This window comes from Eumetopias jubatus, unplaced genomic scaffold (genome assembly GCF_037043125.1).
Source record: "Eumetopias jubatus isolate StellerSeaLion01/CBP00866 unplaced genomic scaffold, mEumJub1_p1.0 scaffold_16, whole genome shotgun sequence".
In the NCBI taxonomy this organism is placed as follows: domain Eukaryota; kingdom Metazoa; phylum Chordata; class Mammalia; order Carnivora; family Otariidae; genus Eumetopias; species Eumetopias jubatus.
The window spans coordinates 85,726,787-85,752,672 of record NW_028274822.1 but is presented as its reverse complement, the minus strand read 5'-3'; the positions used below and the strand labels follow the sequence as shown (position 1 = coordinate 85,752,672).

Sequence of the window (25,886 nt, the reverse complement as noted above, 5' to 3'; positions counted from 1 at the left end):
GCTCTGAGAGCCTCCTTTCTCTCGAATAAGCCCCGGAATCACCTATCTGGGTGGAGTTTTCTCTCTGGCAAAGTGCTCTCACAAACATTATCTCATTACGATACAGGCCTGGTGGCAGAGTGCCCACTCCCCGGAAAGGTCTGCCGAGGCCATCGCACCTCACGAGCCGGTCTGACCCTGATCTATATATCTCACGGGACACCCTGGCCCCACAGGGGTGACTCGGCCTCCTGTGGGGCATGACACCAATGGAGGGGCCGCTCACGGCTGGAGGTCACAGTTTTCCCTTCTGTGTTCCACACACACACACCGCCTCCCCGGATCCAGCATCTTCTGAACATTTGTACTTTTTGAAAACTGTAAAGCGCCAATGGTAGAAACCTTTGAAAACATACTAACGTACCACGGGGAGAACGACAGTCACCCATGGTCCACGGCTTCGTTCCTGGCGATATCTTGAGGTAGCGCTTTGAAGCATTTCTGAATTGCACCCATGTATTTGTGTATGTGTGTGTGCATCTGTGCAAGAGGAACCGTGTGCACACCTATTGTTTTTTAAGATTTTATTTATTCGAGAGAGAGAGCGAGAGCGAGCACAAGCAGGGGGAGCAGCAGGCAGAGGGAGAAGCAGGCTCCCCGCTGAGCAGGGAGCCCGATGCGGGGACTCGATCCCAGGACCCTGGGATCATGACCCGAGCCAAAGGCAAACGCTTAACCATCTGAGCCACCCAGGCGCCCCCACACCTATTGTTTGTATTCAGCTCTTATATTGAATGTGTTTTTTGTGTTGCACTTCATCAGAAATTTTTCTGACATATTACTTTAAAATAGCACGAAATCGGATTTTTTTTTTCCTTATTGAAAAAGAAGACATGTCCATTTCGAAATGACCGTTGTTCACATTGATTGAGTCTTAGAAGGCTGGGGACCCTGCTCGGCACTTTACACTCACCATCCCGTTGAATTCTCACAGCAACTGTCCATGGTAGATGCTGACAAACTCATTTCACAGAGGAGGGAGAGAGGCCCCAGGTGAAGGAGACCCTCCTAGCCAGCAAAGGGGTCTCACACACACTGTTTCATCCAACCGCCTACACCAGTGGCCTTATTTAATGATTATATGACGTTCTCTAATATGTGCTTGTGATTAACCCTGCCCTTTTGTTGGCCATTTAAGGGTTTGGCTTTGTAGTTTTTTAGCAATGACCATCTTCACATGAATTCATCTTTGTTCACCTCTCCTGTTATTTCTTTTTTTTTTTTTAAAGATTTTATTTACTTATTTTACAGGGAGAGACACAGCGAGAGAGGGAACACAAGCAGGGGAGTGGGAGAGGGAGAAGCAAGCTCCCCACTGAGCAGGGAGCCTGATGCGGGGCTCGATCCCAGGACCCTGGGATCATGACCTGAGCCGAGGGCAGATGCTTAACGACTGAGCCACCCAGGCGCCCCTCTCCTGTTATTTCTTTAGAATCATTTCCTTGAAGTGACGTTACTGAGTCATCCTTTTTCAAGTCTTGTTACTTATCACCGAGCGCCTTCCCCCGAAGCCAGCTGGCACTCCCGGCGCGTCTAGAAGGTCCCCTTCAAGAGGCCCGCACTGTGGCCCCTGGAAGGTGTATCTCTTTGACTGGATTTACATCTCCGTGATCACTAGTGAGGCTGGACTTATCTCTCACACATTGATTAGTGGCAGACCCGGGAGGAATTGTCACCAAGAGCGGCTTGTCACTCCTGCGGGCCCTCTCGTCCTCGCCCTCACTCCCGGTTGCTGCTGATTTGGCGTTTCAGTCTGGACCCAGATAATTTAGGGGTGCACCAGTGAGGAAAACCGTCTCCTATTCAACATATCCAGCCGAACTTTGTTCTTCACGAGGACCTGTGTCCGCATTTCGACCCCTCACCTCAGCCTCTGCCACGTGGTGTGGCTCCCTCACAACGGCCCCACCTCAGAAGAAAGGTCAGAGTTAAGATTGCCCTTCACTGAAACTCCAATCTGCAAGTTCAGGCCGTTCTGGAAACGGTAGTTTTTTTGTTTTTTTGTTTTTTTTTTCAGGAAGTAACTGAGCCACAGCCAGAGGGCCCATGCACCCTGCTTTCTCTTCCCCGAGAAGTTTCCGTTCTTTTTGTTCTCAGGGGAGGTGAGGAAGGGAGGAGGCCAGAAGAAGAACCTCGCCTTCTCGTGAGGCCCCTGGCCCAGGCTGCTGCGTGAGTACCCCCCCCCCCCGCCGCCCCAACACACAGCTTTCTGACAGGGACTGGGGTCTTTGAAGAGCCTGCAGGGCTCCGAGTTAGACAGGAATGCATCATCACCTCCCATAGGCTGTGTAACCCCCTTCCTCCGCTCAGAGGATCAGGACAGAAGGTGCAGCCAGGCACTGAGGACAGGCGGGTGCTACCTGGTTCATCACGTGCACCCTCGGAGTCCATCGGGATTTGCACCAGTTCCTCACCTCAGACTCCAGCCTGAGATGCCTGTGACAGAGTGTGCTCACCTGCTTGCTGCTCCAGGACCACCTAAGGCTTCCTCCAGAGTTCACTTGGGGCTGCCCTCGAGGAACTCAGGAATCTCCCTTCTGGGCACGCCCTCCTCTGCCAGGCGCTGGCTTTTAGCTCTCGTTCCCCTCCTCCTCACCTCCACTTAGGATCCTTGGCTCGGGTTGTTGGATGTTCAGTTCCTTCAGGTTTTCCCTGAATGGAGCCAGAGGTTCTGAATCCCTGCAGGTAGGGGAAGGGGGAAAGAAAAGGTGGGAATCTGGCCTGAGGGCTGGACAGTAAGACCTTTCCTCAGACTCTTGACATACATGACTCCTATGGGTGTTCACATCTAAATCTTGTCTTTGGCTCTATTCCCCATTTTGAGTCGTGTTTCCAAAGCCCCTCTTCTGTTATTCCAGCATATCCAAGCCCCAGAATGTGGGTGGGGGTGCTCCACACCACGAAAATGTTGGCACTTGTGAAGTGACAGGAATTATGAAATGCATCGGAAACCTAAAGGTGGCCCTCTGCTTATGTTGGTAGGGCTTTGGTAGCGTCATCAACACGCGTCTGAGTATATCGCTTGGGTGGAGCTGCAGCTAGGATTAGTGAAACAAAGACATAGAAGTCATGCTTCTGACCCTTACAGGGTCATCACAAGACCAAGTTGGCCTGCAGGCCAGATGAGTGGCCCCCCACAGTGCTAGATGAATTCACAGGAGGGAGCACTGACCAGGAAGTCTTCACAGAGGCAGCTCTCCAGGCTGGACCTTGAAAGCAAGATATAAGACTTGACAAGTGGCCCCCTGGAGGAGGACATCCCAAGCGGGGGCGTAGGCAACAAGCTAAGACTCATAGGTGGAAATGGCAACTGGCACGTTTGGAAATTGCGAGATCATTCAGGAGGCTCCAGGACCCATGTGAGGGGTTCTGCCTCAGTCAGGGCTCCCAGAGAAGCAGAACCAGTAGGAGATATAGAGTAAGAACTGGCTTATGTGATTGTAGGGGCTGGCCAGGAAAATGGGCAACCCATAGGGCAGGCCACCAGGAAGGGCAGGCTGGAAGGAAACTCACCAGCAGGAATAGAAGCGGCTGTCCACGGGCAGGATTTCTGCTTCCCTGAGGAAGCCTTAGCTCTCTCTGAAGGTCCTTCAACTGCTGGGATTAAATTATCCGGAACAAATTTATTTAAAGTCAACGGATGTTTTTTTTCAGCTTTATTGAGGTATAATTGACAAGTAAAATTTTAAGATATTTAAATTGTACATCATGATGATTTGATTTGTGTGTATACTGTGAAAGGGTTTCTCCCATCTAGTGAATTAACACATCCATCACCTCACACCTCATATTATACATTTAACTTATACTCTTGGCAAATGTCAATGATACAGTATAGTGTTATCAACTATAATCACCATGTTATACATTATATCCTCAGATTGGCATTATTCATCTTTTTTTTAAAAAAGATTTTATGTATTTATTTGAGAGAGAGAGAGATCACAAGCAGCGGGGAGGGGTAGAGGGAGAAGCAGGCTCCCCGCTGAGCAGGGAGCCCAACGAGGGGCTCGATCCCAGGACCCTGGGATCATGACCTGAGCCGAAGGCAGACACTTAACCTACTGAGCCACCCAGGCGCCCCTGGCATTATTCATCCTATAGTTGAAAGCTTGTGCCCTTTTACCAACCTCTCTCTATTTGTCCTACCCTCAGCCTCTTATTCCCTGAGGTATCTTTGAGTTTGACAATTTTTTAGATTCCACATACAAGTGAGATCACGCAGTATTTGTCTCTATCTGGCTTATCTCACTTAGCATAATGCCCTCAAGTCCCAACCATATTGTTGCAAATGGCAGGTTTCCTTCTTTCTCGTGGCTGAATAATATTCCATTATCATATTCAGTGGTATTGGATAATAATATTATCCAATAAAACTATCCAGTAACATTCCACTACCATTCCATTTTCATTCCAAATGTGTCACATTCACCTATTGATGGACACTTATGTTGCTTCCATCCCTTGGCTGTTACGAATAATGCTGCAGTGAACATGGGAGTGCCGATATCTCGATATCCTATTTTCATTTCCTTTGAATAGATGCTCAAAACAGGATTGCTGGATCTTATGGTACGTAGTTCTATTTTTTATTTTTTCAGAAACCTCCACACTGTTTTCCACAGTGGCTGCACCAATTTATATTCCCACCAGCAGTGCACAAGGGTTCCCTTTCCTCCACATCCTTGCCAATACTTACCTTGTCTTTTTTTATGACAGCCATTCTAACAGATTCACGTGAGGTGATATTTCATTACGGTTTTGATTTGCATTTCCCTGATAATTAGTGATTTTTAGCACATTTTCATGTATCTGTTGGCCATTGTATGTCTTCTTTAAAAAAAAGGTCTACTCAGTTCCTCGGCCCATTTTTTAATTGGATTGTTTGGGTTTTTGCTATTGAGTTGTACGAGTTCTTTATATATGTGGATGTTAACCCTTTATCAGATACATGGTTTGCAAATAGTTTCTCCCACTCCATAGGTTCCTTTTCATTTTGTTGATGGTTTCCTTTGCTACCATTTAGAAGCTCTTTAGATTGCTGTGGTTCTGCTTGTTTATTTTTGCTTTTGTTGACTTTGTCAAGACTGATGTCAAGGAGCTTACCCCTTATGTTTTCTTCTAGGAGTTTTATGGCGTTGGGTCTTTTTTTTTTTTAACAATTTTATTTATTTATTTTACAAAGAGAGACACAGCGAGAGAGGGAACACAAACAAGGGGAGTGGGAGAGGGAGAAGCAGACTCCCCGCTGAGCAGGGAGCCTGATGCGGGGCTCGATCCCAGGACCCCGGGATCATGACTTGAGCCGAAGGCAGACTCTTAACAACTGAGCCATCCAGGCACCCCGGCGTCAGGTCTTAAATTTAAGTCTTTAATCCATTTTGAGTTGATTTTCATATATGGTATGATATAGGGGTCCAGTTTCATTCTTTTGCATGTGAATGTCCAGTTTTCCCAACATCATTCATTGAAGAGACTTTCCTTTCCCAATTGTATATTCTTGGCCCCTTTGTTGTAAATTAATGGACCATTTATGCATGGATTTACTTCTGGGCTCTCTATTCTATTCCATTGATCTATGTGTCTGTTTTTATGCCAATACAATACTGTGTTGATTACTTTACCTTTGTAATATAGTTTGAAATCAGGAACTATGATGCCTACATCAAGTCACCTGATTATGAATGTCAGTCACATCTACAAAATACCTTCACAGCAACAACTAGATTTGATCGAATAACTGGGGACTATAGTCTAGCCAAGTTAACACGTAAAACTGACCATCACAGGTAGCAATAAGAAATGAGAATGGAAAAAGAGACTGAGGTCAACATGGTTTTTCAAAGCCTGAGACTCACATACGTGAGTAAATTTATAATTTCCTCCCCATGAAGTCAGATTTCCATTATCTTTCCCTAGTCCCAAATTCTCCAACTGGGTAACTCTTTAGTGGAACCTTAGTATCTAGAGAGGGAAATTAGGTTCATCATGATACCTTTTTAGAGCTAAAGCATCATTTTTCCAAGGCTAAATCAGATAGGTCAGTTAATATGTACAGGTTCCAGCCTACCCATGTTCCCAACAGACATAGCACCAGTAAGACTTGGCCTGAGAATTTATGGGTTAAGGAGGAAGACTGTTTTTGAGGTTTTCTCTCTCCTCTCTCTTCCACTCTATCCATCACTGCAACTGAGGTTCCAGAGGGCAAGAATAATGTTTGAAGGTATCATGTCTCCTTTTATACCCGCTACGCTTCTCCAAAAGCCTAAGGTGGACCTCTGAACACCAACAGGTCAAATCTACAGCTGAAGCCAACTAAATTAGGCACAGGTGGGAAGCTGACCCTGGTTTGATGATTCAAGATTCACCGACTCAGGACTAGCAATGAGGCAGCTTGCCCATTAGTGGGGTGGTCATCCAGAAAAAGAAATAGACTATAACTTTCTGGTCTGATATGGAGCTGATGTGGAAGACCTGAGGGAGGACTCCAGCCTTCTGTGACTTGAACTGAATCATGCATGACTCTGGGCCCTGCCCTTTAAGAGCTCAGTGCTAGCCAACCCTTAGAGCCACAGGTGACCCTGAGGAACAACTGGGAGGAAGCTTCTACTGAAAGTTTAGATTTGTGCACCTGGGCTTCTGAGAGCTCATTCCATCCACTGCAGTAGCCTCAAGAGCAGAAAAATGACAGAATGAGGCCAACAAACTCCTTCTGACAGTTACATCTCCCTTCCTGGAAGAAAGAGGAGGAAAATAAAAAACAAGTGGCAATGCTTCCCAGATTTAGAAAGCAAAAAAGTAGCCGATATGGAATCTGAGATGGTTTGGTCACTGGGATCTTGGGTCCTTCGCCTGAGCCCTGCTCCATCTAGAATCACTCTAGGAGACCCAACCTAGGGGGCAGAACGAGGTGGAGCTGCCAGAGCCTGGGAGCGCCTAGTGTAGCTACAGTTGAATTAGCAGGATAGAGAGCATGGGTGAAAGGTGGACTCAGCAAGCTGGTGGGCCAAAGCAGGACAGTATATAGCAAGGGTCAGAATGAAGTGGGGCACCATTGCTGGTGGGAATGTAAGATGGAGCAGCTGCTATGAAAAACAATATGGAGACTCCTCAAAAAAATTAAAAATAGAACTACCATATGATCCAGCAATTCCACTTTGGGTATATATCCAAAAGAACTGAAAACAGATCTTGAAGAGATATTTGCGCACCGTGTTCACCGCCGCATATTCACAATAGCCAAGAGATGGAAGCCACCTACATGTTCACCAACAGATGAATGGAGAAAAAAGATGTGGTGTATACATGCAACGGAATATCATTCAGCCTTAAAAAAAAAATAAGGAAATCCTGTCATATGCTACAATGTGGATGAACCTTGAGGACATTATGCTAAGTGAAACAAGCTAATCATAAAAAGACAAAGATCACATGATTCCACTTATATGGGGCCTCTAAAATAGTCAAACTCTTAGAAACAGAAAGTAGAATGGTAGTTGCCAGGGACTGGGAGGCTGGGGAGAGAAGGGGGGGGTTGCTGTTCAATTGGCATAGAGTTTCGGTTTTGCAAGATGAAAAAGTTCTAGAGATCTGTTGCACAACAATGTGTATGTAGTTACTACTACTGTACTGTACAATTAAAAATGGTTAAGATGGCGGCACGCTTGGTTGGTTCAGTTGGTGGGAGTGCGACTCGATCTCAGCTCCAGTCTTTATCCCAGGGTGGTGAGTTCGAGCCCTGTGCTGGGCTCCGTGCTGGGCGTGGAGCCTACTTAAAAAAAAGTAGTTAAGATGGCAAATTTTGTGTTATATTTTCGACCGCAATAAAAAAAAAAAAAGAGGAGATGAAGCACCATAAAATCCAATTATGCATGTGCTAAGGTTAGTTCCATAATGAATCTTGAGGTGGAAGCCTGTCTGTTTTGTGGGGGCACCCCCCTGCCAAACCTCACCAAGCCACCTGATCCACCCAGAACACATTATCTGGAAGACCCAAAGCATCAGCTTCATATACATGGGCCATTTTCTACGATACCCTGAGCTGATTTTGTTCTTCCGGTATTTTTACACATCAGTGAAATACTTCTCTCTGATAATAATAGTAATAACTAACATTTACAGAAAACTTACCACAAAGGAATTACATTATATATGATGAATAAGGTGAAAATTAACTATAGTCAAACCAATCCCTGAGAGCCCCTTAAATTGCCAACAAAGTACAATATATATATGATTTAGTGTAAACAACCCTCCCATACTGGTAGTTCTCAGGCCAACAAAAGTGTTTGAATTATTGAGGTAGCTCAGAGGAAAGAACAAAAGGAAAGTTTATATGCAGATGTCTGGGCTTTCATAACCATGGGGAAGGGGGGCTGGTGAATAAAAAATTCATGCTGACCTGCAAGCTTTGCTTGATTCTCTTTTCATATTAAGGCTCTATCAAAAGTCTCACAGTTGAGAAATTGTCATCGGCCAGTACCCCCACAGTGCCAGAACCCCATGGCAATGCTGGTTTCGGCTCTCTTCAAGGTAGGAACAGCCTTCACAGTCTGACAGAGGAGGTGGGACCTATCACATGAAGATGAGTTCTCTACAGTGCAAACCAGTCTATTTACAGGCACCAGCAGTGCAAAATTTGGCAGCCCTAAATGAAGTCTCATCAATTTTGGAAGCAGGGGGAAAAAACAGAGCTAAGCGTTTTAGGGAAGAGAGAGAAAGTGAAATTCTCATCTTTGATTTTATCTGGGAAACCCACCATTGTACACTAATAATATGGACTAACAGAGAAAGGGGAACGATGAGGATTTTGGCTTTTTCTGTGTTGTTTTACTTGTTTATTTTAAAAATACATGTAATTAGAAAGCAAGAAAAAAATGAAGTAACTATAGATGTAGAGATATAGCTAAACGTAAAAAAAAAAAAAAAGCCGTAATTGTGAGTAAAAAAAGCAAGATGCAGGATATGTACCTCATTGGTGAGGTCGACATGTACGATGCGGAAAATGCAAAACAGTACGGTTTGCAAAATTGCTTATGGATCGACATATATAGTAAAAATATAAAAATGTGCATGAGGATGACAAACTTCAAGTTCAGGATAGAAGTCACCACTGGGAAAGAAAGGAGGAGGAATTCATGGAGCTCACGAGGACTCCCATTGTACCAAGCGCGTTGAATTTCTTAAACTGGATGGGGGGGGAATATATGAGTGCTTATTATATAATTATTGTACTTTTTTATATATGCCTGACGTATTTCTTCCTTTGAAAAGGGGGGAAAATGAAAAAGATGAAGCCTCCTCATACTCAATAATGTTAATGGATGTGTTTATTATGAGATTGAACCAAATGATTTAAGAAGGCTGGATCTTAAGATGAGCCTAAGATAGGGCGCCTGGGTGGCTCAGATGGTTAAGCATCTGCCTTCGGCTCAGGTCATGATCCCAGGGTCCTGGGATCGAGTCCCGCATCGGGCTCCCTGCTCCTTGGGAGCCTGCTTCTCCCTCTGCCTCTCTCTCTCTCTCTCTGTCTCTCATGAATAAATAAATAAAAAGTTTAAAAAAAAAAAAGATGAGCCTAAGATAAAGGTGCATCCATCTCTCTACAAACTCTTCCAAGGGCTGTGCTATACACACTCCACTTCATGAAAGCTCTGTGAGGTTTCACCAAAAAGGAACTAGGGGCACGGGTTCAGTAGTTTGTCTAAGACCAGGTAGCTGCAATTCCCTGAATTTGTTTCCCTACAATTTCCAAGAGGCGGTATTTTGAAGACCTGTGATAATGTTGAATCATGTAGCGGGAAGAATAGAGCAAATCACAAGCATGGTCTGCCCTTTATTTTATTTTTTTAATTTTATTTATTTATTTGACAGATAGAGGTATAGCGAGAGAGGGAACACAAGCAGGGGGAGTGGGAGAGGGAGAAGCAGGCTTCCCGCCCAACAGGGAACCCAATGTGGGACTTGATCCCAGGACCTTGGGACCATGACCTGAGCCAAAGGCAGATGCTTAACGACTGAGCTACCCAGGCGCCCCTGCCCTTTAGAAAGTACCTGCTGAGAGCATCATTGGCCCGAAGTGTGGGTCTAACGCACTCAGCCCTTCCCTTTCCTCCTAACCCGGGGCCATCTCTTTGACATTTAGTTGGCCTGCGGTCAGATCTCTTTCAATCCCAGTGCCTACAGGATCCTGATCTTGGGGGACTGGGAGAGCTAGACCTAGCTTTTCTCAGGCCCACTGACCTCTCGAGTCATTATTCCTGGCTCCATGGGCGCATCTTGCTTTATTTCCCGTGTGTGTGTGTGTGTGTGTGTGTGTGTGTGTGTGTGTGCGCGCGCGCCGCGCTTTCTGCTTTAATTGGGCAATCAATGTGCCACTCTCGCATTAACGATGGTGGGGAAGGGAGTAATCAAACTCTCAATTGTACACTTTGGTAACATAAGGCTAGCAAGATGTGTGGTACTGAGATGGCACCCCGCACCCGAAAGGGAAAATGACTTTCCGTGGCTCTCCATTGTTTTGGGGCTTGTTTGCGTTGCTGTGCAGTTGTAATGGAAAACGAATAAAAATAAAAATCCCGGGGCCCGTTTTGGCCCGCGCTTGGGAAGTTAATCCCACTGTCCTGGCAGAAATCCAGCTCAGGTCACTGCATTCTGCTGGCGGAAGCCGCCTCATGCGGTTTTCAGTGGATGTCACTCTCTTCTTTGCGTCTTTCTCAGCTCCGCGTGCAGCGAATTAAACAGCTGTCCCTCCCCCACCCGCGGGGACTATAGTTTTGCAGAACTCAGAATGACCCCGCCTCTTACCACAGTGGTAAGAGGGGTTTAGGGGCCAGGAAACTAACCTGCTTCCAGAACCAGCCGCTGAGATATTTGCTACAGTCAAGATCTGTATGCATGTGTCTTTCTCTGAGTGCGTTCGCGCAGTCACAGAATCAGACTCCTCGTGTTAAAAGATTTTTCAGGAATCACGTAGTTTCTTTACAACTCCCTATGCATATAGACCCTCCATTTGTTTTGTAACGTTTTGTTACGCAAATTAAAAATGTTTCCTTATCTGAGGTACTTAGAAATTTATCTCCCTTCCACCCATATATGCTTTTATTGATGCTTTTAATTGTTTTTATGGATTTTTTTTCTAGTGTTTAACTCTTTCCCCTAAGAAATGTATTGCATTTCATGGTGTGAGGAATGGTTCTAACTAGTTCTTCCCCCATACAAATAATCTTGTATTCTTAACAATGTTTACTGAATAGTGATTTCTTTTTTTTTTTAATATTTTATTTATTTATTTGACAGAGAGAGACACAGCGAGAGAGGGAACACAAGCAGGGGGAGTGAGAGAGGGAGAAGCAGGCTTCTCCTGCTGGAGCCAGGGAGCCCAATGCGGGGCTCGATCCCAGGACCCTGGGATGGTGACCTGAACCAAAGGCAGACACTTAACGACTGAGCCACCCAGGCGCCCCATGAATAGCGATTTCTAATTGTGTGACTTCAGCAAATGACTTAAACCTGCCTGAGAGTCAGCTTTCAGTATCTGGGAAAATAGGAATGATAATGATACTTACCAGAGAGGCTTGTCCCAAGGATGGGGTAAGACAACGCGGGAAAATCTCCTAGCACCGTTGCATGCATGGCCGATACGTGTGTCATAAATGTTATCTTCCTTTTTGTCTCCTTTCCTTCCTTTTTATCTGCATCCGCCGATTTTTTGTTTCTAGAGCCCTTTCATATACCCCTGAAATCGAGCCTCTCTAGAATGACCCAAAGGTTGTCTATCCCAGGTTTTATATTAGGAAGCTACTAGATAGAAAGTTTGGGGGATGTGGAGGAGGTAGGGGGCAATGAAGGCACTTTTCTTCAAGGGACCCCACCTAACCACACACATACTTTCTTTGCTTGCAAATAATGGGCTGTTTCTGCCCTCTATCCCCAGGTCAGAGAATCCTCTTCGAGGCTGTTCTTCTGAGGCCTTAAAATGCTCCCCTCCCCAAGTTGTCATGTCAGATCTTTGGGGGAAATCTGATTTTTAAGGACAAGGCTTCATATGTGGGTTGTTTCATTTTGGGGGTAGGGTGGGGGTAGGAGTTGGCCATGGGTTTGCTGCATTCCAGGAAGAGGGAGGACTCTGCTCTCCTCCGATGAGTCATGGAAGAGAAACGTCTAATGTTTGCAAACATCCCCAGCCAAGGCTTTGCTTTCTTGTCCTCCACCCATCCCCCCATCTGTGCAGATTGAACCCACCTGAGAAGATTCAAATGTTAAACGTGAAGGCTAAAGCAGAGGCTGTGGGTTCTACCACCATTCGAGATAGAAAGCTGCTAAGAGAAAGGGAGGCAGTACCCTTGTATCTGGACTCCAGCATGTGAGAGACAGATCGGGACCTTACATTGGGTGTATCTGTCTCCAAATCAGGACCTGATCTGGGTGGTGCAGGAGGACTGAGTGAATGAACAGGGCTGTCCCCAGGGGCATGCTTGAGCACACTTCTAGTCAACCGCGCCTCTGCAGAGGGCTGGGAGATTGAGAGAAGCCTCGGGTGAGAGAAAGGAGCAAAGGGGATTGCAGAAAAGGAGGCAAGGGCTAGGAAGACAGGGGAAGCCTTGCAACTGGGAGAAGCCTGCAGCTGCAGCTCTCAGGGGAGGATGAAGGCTGAGCGGGCTGGAGAGGGACTGGAGCAGGCGGGGGTGTGCGGGAGAGGACCATCGCCTCAGCCTCAGCAGACTGCTGGAGCCAGATGGGGCTCATGATGCATCCTCCCAGATGGAACAGATCAGCCTTGTCAGACATGCTTCCCTCAGGATACACAGTGTCCCCCTCCCTCCCCCTCTCTGAAATCAGGAGAGAATCACAAGGTGACTTGGGAGGGCAGCCAGCCTCCTGGGATCTTTTGTGAACTATCAGGTAACGACAGGCGGGATCACAATAGGAGACCTAAACAGGCCTCCAGTACCACCACCCCCCCTTTTTTTTTCTATTGTGGGACATCAAGGGAGCAAGCTCATGAGCTTGGGAACAAAGATCCTATTCTAGGAATTTGTCCACTGCAACCCTATCCAGCACATTTGCAAGCCTTGGATTTCTGCCCGACGGAAACTCTACCTGCTCACTGTGCCCCCACCTTTGCCAGAGCAGCACCCTGGCACCGGGCAGGGAAGGGAGACTCTGAGGAGCTCATCATTTAAAATAAAAAATCGCGTTTAATCACTGTTCATTTCTCTACCAGGCTCGGGAGGCCTTGTCATCTCTTCGTTTTAAACATTTCGCTGTTTAAGGTCTGAGCACCTTGGGGGGTGAGAAAGGAGGGCAGTGGAAGAGAACTTTTGAAATCTTTCCACAAAAATCAAAGAACAAACCAACTGGAGGGAAAAATAGCAGCTATATTTAAACTACATTATCCCATCAGGGAGCTATGGTTTTGAAAACCATTCCACAGTACTTTGTTTGGCACTGATGCATGGATTTCTTTTCTTTAATTTTTTTTTTCTAATGACAACATTTTTTTTTCTAGAGCAGTAATTGCAAAGGAAGTGAAGGGCTTCACGAATTAGGTTGGTAGATATGCACTGAGCACCTGCTACATGACCCACCCTGTGCTAGGCGTAGGGGGCACAAAGTAAAGAAGGGAGCACTAGAAGACCTCAGAATAAATAATTATCATGCATTCATTAATTATTGTGCACCTTCTGAGTACATATGATGCCCGTTCTCCTGGACCTGATAATTTGGCGGAAGAACACAGACAATAAACTTAGTGGCTAAGCAGGACAAGAGAAAGATGTACATTTGCCAGTTTGCTGGTCCTTCTGTTCCAAATGCTGTTCTTCTCAGCTCTGACTGTGCACATGGCTATATATTATTCATGGCTCACTGCTCAGAGGGAGGTGACCATCCCACTGCCCCCCCCCATACACCTGTCACTCTCCCGTGTGAGTCCATGTCCCAGACAAGTGGCGAGATCAGGTAGACAGCTGGGTACAGGAGTCTGGATATACAAATGTGTATGTCATCAATATTTAGGTGGAATTTATGGGGCGCCTGAATGGTTCAGTCATTAAGCGTCTGCCTTCGGCTCAGGTCATGATCCCAGGGTCCTGGGATCGAGCTGCGCATTGGGCTCCCTGCTCGGTGGGAAGCCTGCTTCACCCTCCCCCACTCCTCCTGCTTGTGTTCCCTCTCTCGCTGTGTCTCTCTTTGTCAAATAGATAAATAAAATCTTTTAAAAAATATTAGGTGGAATTTAAAGCAGTGGGCCTAAGGAAAGATTGTGGATAAGGAAGAATGTCCCACATCCCAAGTCCTGGGACACTCCACATTTCAAGTTGAGCAGAAGATGGGAAGGACATGAAAAGAAGGCTGACAAGGATAAGCCCGAGAAGTAGGAGGCAAACCTGAAAAAAACAAACAAACGAAAAAACACAAAAAAAACCCGAGTTACTATACTACAGTTGAGTGAGATACAAAAGTGTCATGTGGGATGCAGAACAAGGAGCAACTAGTGAGGATGGAAGTGATGGAGAAGTGATGGACATTGTCAGAGGAGGCTTCCAAGATGGGGTGGGATTTAGCCTTCATCTTGGAAGGAGGATTAGGGGTTTGCCGGGCAGATCCAAGCAGCAGGAAAAGCCTGAGTAAAGGTGCAGAGGGACAGATAATAGTCCACTTTGGCAGGAGCTTAGAACTGGAGGAGAGGCTGTGGTGGATATATGGCAGACGAAACTGAAAACTGCAGTGGAAGATTCTAGGGCCATTCCCAACCAGGCTTCCCAGTGTTCCATGCCAATTACTTCTGCTTCCTCCAAAAGGAGTTAAGCTCTTTGACTTTCCTTAATGAAGTGGACATCTTCTGTTTAGTCAACCCACCATTCATTCCCTTCCTTGATTTGATTTTCCTTAGGGGCATTGTTTTCCAGGGTGTGGGTCCTAAACTAGCAGCGTCAACATCACCTGGGAACTTGTTAGAAATGCACATTCTTGGACTCCATCCCAGACCTACTGAATGAGAATTCTGGAGGTAGGGCCCAGAAATCTTTTCACAAGCCCTCCAGGTGATGCTGCATGCCAAAGTTTGAAAACCACTGCTTCAGGGAACCACTTCTTCCCTTCTCTCAGTGCATGTAATTCAGGTGGGGCTGGTCACAGTCCCTCTTTCAGGTGGGGCACAGGACCCTCAGAAAATATTAGGCCTTTCCCTCCATGAAATTTCTAAACTTGGTGGATTTTAAACCAGAGACGCTGGGGGCCATGTCTGCTGTCACCTGGAGAGAGCCTACATCAAAGCCAAAGGCAAAGGAAAGCAGCAGATCCAAGGGATAGAAAGAGATTCTCAGTGACTTTATTTGAGCACCTGGATCAAGCTGTTCTGAATTTGGAGTCTGCTCCCAATAAGTCCCTTTATTATGAACATAAGCTAGTCAGTTGGATTTTGGACACTAAGCCATCAAAAGAATACTTACCAATGGAGGCAGGGAGGCAAATTCTGGAAAAGGCATTCTGTTAAGTTTGGCAAATTCTCAGATGTTAAAGTTATAGTTTGTGAACATGTAGGAAAAATGGTGGTCACTAGGTACTGACATGTGTTCAAAAACACAAGCCAGGGGCGCCTGGGTGGCTGAGTCGTTAAGCGTCTGCCTTCGGCTCAGGTCATGATCCCAGGGTCCTGGGATCGAGCCCCGCATCAGGCTCCCTGCTCAGCCAGGAGCCTGCTTCTCCCTCTCCCACTCCTCCGCTTGTGTTCCCTCTCTAGCTGTCTCTCTCTCTCTCTGTCAATAAAATCTTTTAAAAAAAATTAGAAAAAAACACAAGCCAGCAACAAAACAAAACAAAACAAAACACAAGCCATGCCAAACTGGACACATTTCTGTGGAAATTCACTAGAATGTGACTTGGGGACTGTTCACTAAAACGTGGACTTTGAGTCTGTTGTAGACAATGTATCTAGAGCTTAGCAACACAATTGATTCGTCCTCTCAGTAAGTTCTTATGGGCAAGTCAAGAAATGTGGGCTAGATAATAATGCAGTGGACTAACATCCCGTGGTTACCTGAAGAGACTTTAATTTACATAGCAAAGCATTTTAATATTGCAACAATTCTGCCCATTCTTTTATTCAACACGCATACATTCCAGAGTCAGTAAGAGATGCCAGGTGTGACTGAGTTGGACAGCCTTAGTTCCCACCTCCCTCTCAGTGTGAACACCTTACTGCTCTGAGTCTAGCATGTAAATGTGTACTTTTCACATAGCATGATCCTTAAGTCGACTACGTCAGGTGCTCAACCAAAAGAATGGTGTGTTCCAATGCTGTATAACAAAGTACAATGGGAGACAGAGAGGCAGGAGAGCACACTGTTAAGACTTTCAGCTTCCTGACTTGGGAACCTGTAGCCAAGTTGATTTGTTAGCTGTTGAACAACTAAACCCAGTTGATTGGTTATTTTCTAATCTGGAATGAACGCCTAGACATTCTATTGGATAAAGGCGTAGAAGTCGTAAGTTATGCTTTCCAAATTTATGCCTAACCCAAGCTGGGACATAGAGATAAAATATGTCTTGAAGAAACTTAGGGGCACCTGAGTGGCTCAGTCGTTAAGTGTCTGCCTTTGGCTCAGGTCATGATCCCGGGGTCCTGGGATCAAGCCCCTCATCCGGCTCCCTGCTCAGAGGGAAGCCTGCTTCTTCCTCTCCCACTTCTCCTGGTTGTGTTCCCTCTCTCGCTGTCTCTCTCTGTCAAATGAATAAATAAATCTTTAAAAAAAAGAAGAAGATGAAAACTCAAAAAAACCACAGCAGACTGCAAGGACCAAAATGAACATGAGAACATTCCGTTATAGTCAGAGTTCAGTGCCTGGGTTAAAAAGAATCAACAGTGCAAGTACACAATGGGAAGATTTAATAAGACTGCAGTTTATGTATACCGGACTCAGTTTTGAGCTGATTGTTAAGACAAATCAACAATGTGCAGGGAAAAGCATCAGAATAAGGGAGGACAATGGTAGCTCCATAGGGCCTTGCTCCAAGACCATGCCTAGACTGGGCGCCTGGGTGGCTCAGTTGGTTAAGCGACTGCCTTCCGCTCAGGTCATGATTCTGGAGTGCCGGGATCGAGTCCCACATCCCTGCTCAGCGGGGAGCCTGCTTCTCCCTCTGACCCTCCCCCCCTCATGCTCTCTCTCTCATTCTCTCTCTCAAATAAATAAATAAATAAAATCTTAAAAAAAATTATAAAAAAAAAAAAAAGACTATGCCTAGACTTTTGTGTTCCCTGTTGGGTGTCTCCAAGCCTGGACAATGAGGGGTTGCAGACTCCTGCTATAGGAGGAACAGCTCAGGGACCGAGCTGTTTCTTTTAGCTGAGAAAAGAGACTTTACAAAGCACCATAGATATTTTGAAATACTCAAAGGGATCTCACAAAGAGGAGGGATTAAATTTATTCGGAGTTGTTCCAGAGGGCTAAACAAGAACCAATATATGAGAGAAGTTAGTTAGGGGATGTGGATTCAGCCTAGAATGAGCCTGCTTTAATGACTAAAGCTGTCCAAATACGGAACAGACCGCCTTTTGCAATCTCCATTGCTCTACAGGAGGGCTGTAGAGGGTTAGGAAGTTGGCTGGGGCCTCATTTCCAGGTCACTCTTTTTTCTGGGCCTTTTCTGTCTGGCTAGCTTTTGAAACTAGCCTGCCTATCACTAGCTAATGTCCTCCTTTATTAATTCCTTTGAGGTTCTTTGATCAAATCAGCCATCATTCTGAATCACTATTTCTCTTCTTTTTCCTCTCCCTGTCCCCAACTGATTGAAAATAGCTGCAATCTTTGGTAGACAATAGAGTACTTCCAAAACCCATTCTTACTTTTTTTTTTAACCTTGTTCACGAGAAGCATGTGTAGTTGAATGCACAAAATAAATTGAACATAAATTTATTTCTACATAAGAGAAACTTGACCTTTCTGCCCTTGGGAGTCTGAGTTTATGCTAAATTTTGGCAACCTATGAACGAAAAGTTTCAGAGACACCCACAGGTTGAGGAACCAAGCACATAAATGGTATGTGACATAAAAGGGGCCAACTCCAGGCTAAAAATCACAGTTTCGGTTTAAAGGAGTATTCCCACCTCCAGTAGATAGCAGACTTGCAAAGAACAGTCTAGGAGGTGATGACAATGTGGTAACAGCACCAATGTGAACTTAACACATCACTCCTCTCTGAGAAACCTTTAATGCTGCCTCGTTTTGTATTCGTTAAATCTGATTAACCTTCACAGCTATTCCCATGAGGCAAGTAGTTTGGAGGCCCTCCTGTTTATTTCACAAATTGGAAATCAATGAACTTGGGTTCAGCAAAAAATTTTTGAGTCTCCTCCCATGGCGAGGCCCTTTGCAAGTCACTGATAGACCAGGGATGGTGGGACTCATTCACGGCAACAGTAGGCGTTCAATAAAGATGAAAGTATACCAAGGACCATTCCACATCCTGAGGATGGACAAGACAGACAAACCCATTTTCTCGTGGAGCTTGTATTGTAGTAAGGAGAGACGGACAGTGAACAGCTAAAGAAAAACACAATATCACAGATAAATGCCGTGAAGAAAATAAAACAGTGCGATAGCAAGGGTGACTGGGAAAGGGTAGCCACTTTAAGTAGTCAGCCAACATCTAGGAGATGACATTCTCTCTCAAGGTGAGATCTGAATGATAAGATGAAACTAGGCACCTGACAATCCCAAGAAGGCCACTGAGTACAAAAGCCAATGTAGGGAACCCCTTAAAAACCTCAGGATCACACCAGAGGCCCTTACAACCCCAAGCATCCACGGAGCCATGGAACAGAGACCCAGAGTCAAATGGCCAAGATAATTTCCAGTCTAAGATAGATAGCAGTCCTCTTGCCTGTGGTGCTTCTGTTGTTGCTGAAAGAGGTGAGGTGAGGCAGAAGCAACGGTGCAGACCCGATCTCAGAGGGAAAAGAACGACCAACCCTCCATTACCACACCCCCACGAAGAACGACCAGCCCTCCATTACCACACCCCCACCAAGAACCACCAACCCTCCATTACCACACCCCCAGCATGCGATCACGTGTCCCTCCTGGAGGAGGCTCCAATCCTGTGACCTAACCAGTTTCCACCTTGCCTCTCTTAGGGCAATGCCATACACTAGAATTTTGTTTGTTTATTTCGTGTAGGGTTTTGTTGGTCCTTTTCCAAGTATCAATCAAAACTGCATGCCAGCCTCCACTCCTTGGAAATAATTAAATGACGTGCCCGATTTTTTCAGCTGGGTAATATACTGTGATTTGCATCTGCTGAAGGAATTCATCTTAAGAGCCATCTGGGACAACTGAGGTGTTTTTTTCTCTGCTTTGGCTCATGCGGATGGTACACTATTGCCAAACACAAAAGGAGACTAAATGCTTCATTCTGCAACATACTCCCTTAAGAAAGCTGCTCTTTGTGATGCGAATATGTTCACCTTTTGTTCATGAATTCAACGCAAAGGTCCCTTCCCCTGTTAAGTAATCTAACTTTACATAAGCAAAATGCCCTTTATTTTGCTGTTACCTAGGTTTTGTACAGACTTCTGGAGCAAGTCATCTCTGGTTTAAGGATAGGTTTTGGATTAAAGTCCTTCTTTTTCCTATTGGGGAAAGTGAAATCTAGGAAATAGCCTTGTTCTTAACGCCCACGTGAAGCACCTCCTAGCACAATTCTCGTTTTTTAGCAGTTACGGTGGCATAGCCTGTAACTTCAAAGGCTGTGTGGGCTATTCAAATTAAAACCTCCTCCCTGGAGTGGGATTCCTTCGGTCAGAGCACAGACCCCGCTGGGGAAAGGCGGACATTGGTGTGAGATGAGCGCTCGGCTGGGGTGTGGGATGCGGTGCTCCTGAGGCGACAGATGAGGGATTCGGGCCGTGTGGGAAGTGAACCGCGCAATTCCTTCCCTCGATTCCCGAAGGGGGCTCTAAAGGGGACAGATTAGGATGCAGAACGTGGCCCGCAAGGCAGAGGGCGAGGGGGCGGGCGAGCCAAGGACACCAAGCCGAGCGCGCTTCGGAAGGCCCAGTGCGGACCGGGTTCCCAGGTTCCTCGGCCTCGCCTTCCCAGACACCCACCCCGGCCCCAGGCGAACCCCGAAGGGCAGGCAGTTTTCCTCGGGGCATCGAGTGCAGGGAGCCCGCTGTGAGCCCTCGACCACTCTGGGCTCTGTGTCCGCGGGTGGGCGGGGATGGAAGGGCTCAAGCCCGGCTTACGTTAGGTCTCCACCGGCCCGCGGGCCAGGGCGCGCAATGCGCGGGCGCGGCACCGCGCGCGCCGGCCTCTATCCGGGTTCCTGGGGGCGGTGCGCGGGAGGGGGCGGGGCCTGCGCGGCGGCGTGGGCGCGAGTAGCGCGGGAGGGAGGGAGCCGAGGGGAGGGGGCGGGGCCGTGCCGCCCGCGCCGCGCTGGGCCCTCTCGGCCAATGAGCGGCGTCCACATGCCGCGGCGGCGGCGAGAGGGGAGGCAGCGGCGGATAAATGCTATTAGAGCAGCCGCCGCGGAGCCGTCCCCGACGCCACCTCCTTCTTTTTCGCCGCAGTTTCCTCCGCCGTTGTCGGGGGTGCGGAGCTGAGGGAACAGGGCGAGCGCGCCGCGCACCACCCCGCCGGCTCGCCGTCCTCGCTCCGTTCTGCTCTCGGGGGTTGGCCGGGCGCCCCCTCCTCCGACCCGGGCGGGGCCGCGAATCACCTCAGGAAAGCGGGGAGGGGGCTCGGGGACCGCGGCCTGCGCTCCCGGCGGGCGGTTGAGAGCAAAGGAGGCCCTCCCTTCTGACGAGGGGAGGGAGGGTCAGGAGCCCCCCGCCGCCCAGCTGAGTCCGGGGCGTGCGCCGGCGAGGGCCGGGCTGCGAGAGGGGCGGTTGTCTGGGGGAGGGGGCGCGGGGTGATTCAGCGCCCGGCGAGGCGGAAGCGGCCGCAGGAGGAGGAGGAGGGGGAGACGCCAGTCGGCGCCTGGGCGCCCGGGGTGGCACGAGCCCGCGGCCCGAGTGCGAGGCGGAGGCGAGGAGGCCGCGGGGACTGGAGGCGAGGCCGGCCGGGCCCCCGCAGCCATGGAGAACGCGCACACAAAGACGGTGGAGGAGGTGCTGGGCCACTTCGGCGTCAACGAGAGCACGGGGCTGAGCCTGGAGCAGGTCAAGAAGCTCAAGGAGAGATGGGGTTCCAACGGTAGGTGCCCGGCGCCGGGACTGCAGGGGCCCCGCGCTGCCCGGCGCGGGCCCGAGAGCCAGGGAAGATGGCTGACCGGGCTCCACCTCGTGGGTTTGGGCTCCGCGCCCGCCGAGGGCTGCAGGCGGCGGGTCGAGCCCGCGCCCCGGCCCCGCGGGAGAGGGACTGCGGGCCGAGGCTCTGGGGTCTTGTCTGCACCTCCAGCACCCCGCACCTCGAGCCCTTGACCTTCCCCGCACGCAGTTCGCTCGGTGGCTTCTCACCCGCAGCAGCGAGCTCCGCTGGAGGGAGGGACGAGTCTCCTGCAACTGGGTTGAACCCTGCGAGACATTTTCTTGTCCCTAGCCAGTTTATGAGGCGTCGTTGCAGTTGAGAAAGCCTCTAACCGTTCTTGGACTGCCCAAAGTTACACATCTGGCAGAAGTCATGACATTCTGAAATGACTCCTTGTTTCGGGAGCCCTGTTTGGTAGGTAGCGATGAGATTTTACGCTTCGGGATACACCTAAGGTATTGGTTACAACAAATACTGCATGTTTTCTTGGGGTACCATTTCGTATGGTTCCCATTAAAAACGTTTGAAGGTTCATAGATCTAGGTACGTCTTTCGAAGACTGATAATTCTAGCAATTCTCTTTATAAAGACAATGCTGTTTTTTTTTTCCCCTTCTTGACACGTTGACTGGCGAATTTCTACATTCTACAGAGTTACCGGCTGAAGAAGGTGAGTAATCTTAACATGTTCTTTTTTTTACCCCCTTTGTGTGCTGATGTTAAGATGACATTTACAACAGATGTTTGTTTCTAACAGGAAAAACCTTGCTGGAACTTGTGATTGAGCAGTTTGAAGACTTACTAGTTAGAATTTTATTGCTGGCAGCTTGTATATCTTTTGTAAGTATAAAAGAACTTTATTTCTCTCCAAAAAGTAGAGACTATTCCAGAGATGAAAAACCAAGAAACAAATGATGTCTATTGTGTGAGAACATCGTATTTAGAGATTTCAGCGGTGTCTTCAGCTTTTTAAAATCTAGGTATTTTAAAATTATAAACAAAATACTTGAAGCCATTTGTGTGCAGAAAATTAATGCCTGGCATTTACAGTGCAGTTAGAAATTGTTCCTACATGGGGCAGGGTCTTATAAATTTTTGTGGCTTGCCAGATTTTAATATCAAAAAGTTCTTTGTCAGAAGGTCTTTTCTGTTTTGGGTTCTTCCATTGTGTAAGATCATACTAAGATGATATTGGGCCCTTTGTAGTCTGTAAATAGAACTTACAAAAGGAATATTCCAGTTGCTCTCCCTTCCTGGTAATGGCAAGGTGACAGTTGTTTCTGACAGTGACAAGAATGATGACGGCAGTGATGGCACCACTGTTGACCAAATTTGGTCACTGACCTTTAGGGTGGTATATTTATCTAAATTGGACCCCCGTCTTAAGTGACCCCTAGGTAGAGAGCACAAGGTTCAGTACAATTGGTTCTGGATTTTAAAAGAAAAAAAAACCAAAAAACACCAAAACCTGTTTTTTCTTATTCTGTATGTGGTTACCGACTTGAGTCCTGTATGGTTGCTAAGAAACTGGTGAAATGCAAAGAACTACGGCAGGAAAAGGGTGATGGGTTGGTGAGGATATTTCTAGGTTATTAACATTTTTTTTCTGTTCAATATTAATTTTTTTACTGCATTTTTTCTTGGGCAGTGGACTTCTTGGTAGTTTTCCTGAAAATGGTCATGAATAGGACACAGATGTTCCTAATCCTAACAGCATGAGATGACTTTTGTTCTTAAATTACAGTATTGTATTCTTACAATAACCATGATGGGAAGTGAAATTCACCCAGTGCAATACTTCTTCAGGCTTCACAAAATTGACAACAGGTTCAAGGTTTCATTTTTGTGTGTTTGTACATTTGAAAGCCCCAGGAATCTACCTCCGTCTTTATGACAGCCATATCCTAGAAGGCTGTTTTGAGAATAAATCAAAAGGAAGCAGTAGGCACTTCTTTAGGTGAGGGGGAAAATTGGCAAGAGGTGAGCTTTTGGAGTAATACTACTGTACACAGATTCTGACATGAGACTTCAGTATATCTATCATGCCATGTTGGCTAAGTGATATGTAGCTATTAATAATAATTCAGCCCTCATGAATCTTTTCTGTGTTTTTTACTGAATAAAACTGAGAGTGTCGTACCAAAGCATTCAGTGTCCTCAATTACTCCATACCTCTTTACATGTCTGTCCTTGATTAATTCACCACCCACTCCTCCCCCCTCCCCCCACCCCTCCTAAATGGCTGCTGCTCTTACCGATTAAGATAAAGGACTAGAGCTGTTTGAGTCTCAGTTTCAGAAGTACATTGTCGTGGGGCAAAACAAATAATACGTTTGGGGTAGTGTAATGTTTATGTATGTTTAAGCTAGCTGCATAATTTTGAAGTAGCCTCAGGTTTGGCAGTTAAGATACTGGGGTTCAATAAGGTTATCAGGGACATCTTAGAAGTAAATGATTTGGTGTATATAAGGCAGAGATAAATTTTTGTTGAGTTATTCTTTGTGTAACTTAAGGCTGTGTTGTAACATCAGCATTATTTTCAATAAACAAGCTCTTGAATATTTGGGTTTTATAGAATCTCTTGAGTTGCCAGTTTGATGACTTTGTATTAACATTTTGAATTAGTGATGTGTGACTTTTATTTTGAAGAAAGGAGTTTATAGTTTTTAAACATTTTTAAGTGGGTTTTATAATGCTCTAATTTTATCATAGGGTAGGATGTTGGATTTTTATAGCTTTACAGAACTATATTTTGGAATTTAAATTTGAATTACCTTTTTGGTAACTACTTGGAGTTAATGCTCAGGAAATGAACCGTGTGACATTTTTATTTCATGGGTTGCTAAACAAAAATAATAAAGGTTTAGGAAATACTGTTAGTTTGCTCTGACTTGTTGGATCAAGACATTTTGGATATCAGACCTGTTTTGTTGATTTTCTTCGTGTGGAATTGGCGCTATGACTGCATTGTTCTTGACCTTTTCATTCCTCGTTTCTTTATCTTTTAAAAGATCACTGAGTCTTTTTTGTGGTAGTTTATTCCTAATTTACAGGAAAATCATGTTAGAATATTCATGTTCTTTGAAGAATTGAATAGACTGTTCCTACAACATGTACATATCAGGTTCTGCTCAAGTTAAAAAGAAATATCAGGCTTTAGTGATTTATTTCAGATATCAAACTAAGTAAACTGTTAACTATAGGAAGCTGCACTGATGTTCTATACTCATGACCTGTTGGGATAAAGTTTAATTGCAATATTCGCCAGATAGAAATAGTTTAAAGTTCACTTGGATAGGAAGAAGTGAGCTATAATCTCTCCCACTACATATGAAGTAACATTAGAAATTCCTTCATTTGACATTCATGACCTGCTTCCTTTCACTTTGTCTTTACATCCTCCTTGGTCACAACTTTGCCCTTCATTTAATACATCATATGGTTGCTTACTGGAATACCTGTTCTTTTCTCTCTTTCACTCTTTCAATAGGTATTTATTGGACACCTGGGACGTGGCACAGACACTGGGGATACAGCATTTGAACAAAATAGACAAAGTCTCTTAACCTGGAGCTGACATTCTAGTAGAGATAGATAGAAACAAGTAAAATGTTGAGTCTGTTGGACAGTGATAGTGCTATGGAGAAAAATAAAGCAGGGGGTAAGAGTATGAGGAGGGAGGGTATAGTTTTCACATAGGGTGGTCAGGAAAGTCCTCCAAGAAGGTTGCTTTAGAGAAAAGACCTGAAGGAGATGAGCAGGAGGGCCATATCTGCCTCATCGGAATTCGTCAAGTACTGTGTTATAACATAGTTTGCAGAAGTTGCTCTACCCTCCATCCCCATATCCCCACCACAGCTACTTGGAGTGATCCTAAAATGCTGCTAAAACTTGATTAGACCAAGGCACTTCTCATCTTGTCGCTTGTATTTGAATAGCGTCTTTCCTTCCTCCTGGACCCTTTAAAAAGGATTCATCATTTCTTTTAGAGCCTGGGTTAGTGATTCTGATTAAACAAATATATTTGAGTGAGCTTGTGTTAGTAGCATTTTCAAAATACATGAGGTCTGGTTTCTTGGTTTTCTTAGTACAATATAGTCAAGTAGTTTATATTATGTAATGATTTTACTTTTTTCCTGTGTTTTCTTTTAACTTTTTTTTTTTAAGGGAAAAATGGGTAGTTCACTGATTGGTCTAATTTATTTAGAGCCTTTCTTTAAAATGTTTTGAAAGGTGAATGTGTGTGTGTGTGTGTTTGCCTGTAGGGTTTTTTTTAAATTTTTATTGTGTGTGTGTGTGTGTGTGTGTGTGTGTTAAGAATTTATTCTCAAATCTAAAACCAGTATTTTTAAATAAGTTTATGTGTGGATCAGAAGAATGTAGTCTAATTCATACCTTTTTTTTAATGGCTAAAAGAATTTTTGTTTCCCACCCCAGAAAATTGTCATAACATTTATTGTTGATACATTTTCTTTCTTGTGAAATGTTTAACTTTGATTTCCTCTTTAAAACCTTTTAGTTTTTGATGTAAATTTCTTCATTCATTGAAGTATTTGAGTACGCAGCGTCCTTGCGAGTTTCTAAGGATACAAAG

The 25,886-nt window shown here is 45.8% G+C and overlaps 1 protein-coding gene and 1 long non-coding RNA gene across 2 annotated transcripts in view; both read left to right on the top strand.

Annotated features, from left to right (window-relative positions):
- Window positions 1–1,514: 1,514 nt before the first annotated feature.
- LOC148162332 (uncharacterized) lies at window positions 1,515–17,241 on the top strand. The gene is made up of 3 exons (XR_015767052.1): window positions 1,515–1,960; window positions 2,057–2,208; window positions 2,323–17,241. It is a non-coding gene; the product is annotated as an uncharacterized LOC148162332 (long non-coding RNA).
- Window positions 17,242–20,552: 3,311 nt separating this feature from the next.
- Window positions 20,553–25,886, top strand: part of ATP2A2 (ATPase sarcoplasmic/endoplasmic reticulum Ca2+ transporting 2) — a 57,274-nt gene continuing 51,940 nt past the window's right edge. The window contains exons 1-3 of the mRNA XM_028116488.2: window positions 20,553–21,239; window positions 21,945–21,962; window positions 22,050–22,132. Coding sequence (XP_027972289.1) covers window positions 21,122–21,239; window positions 21,945–21,962; window positions 22,050–22,132 — 219 coding nt within the window. The 5' untranslated portion in view covers window positions 20,553–21,121. The remainder of the gene's footprint in view (window positions 21,240–21,944; window positions 21,963–22,049; window positions 22,133–25,886) is intronic.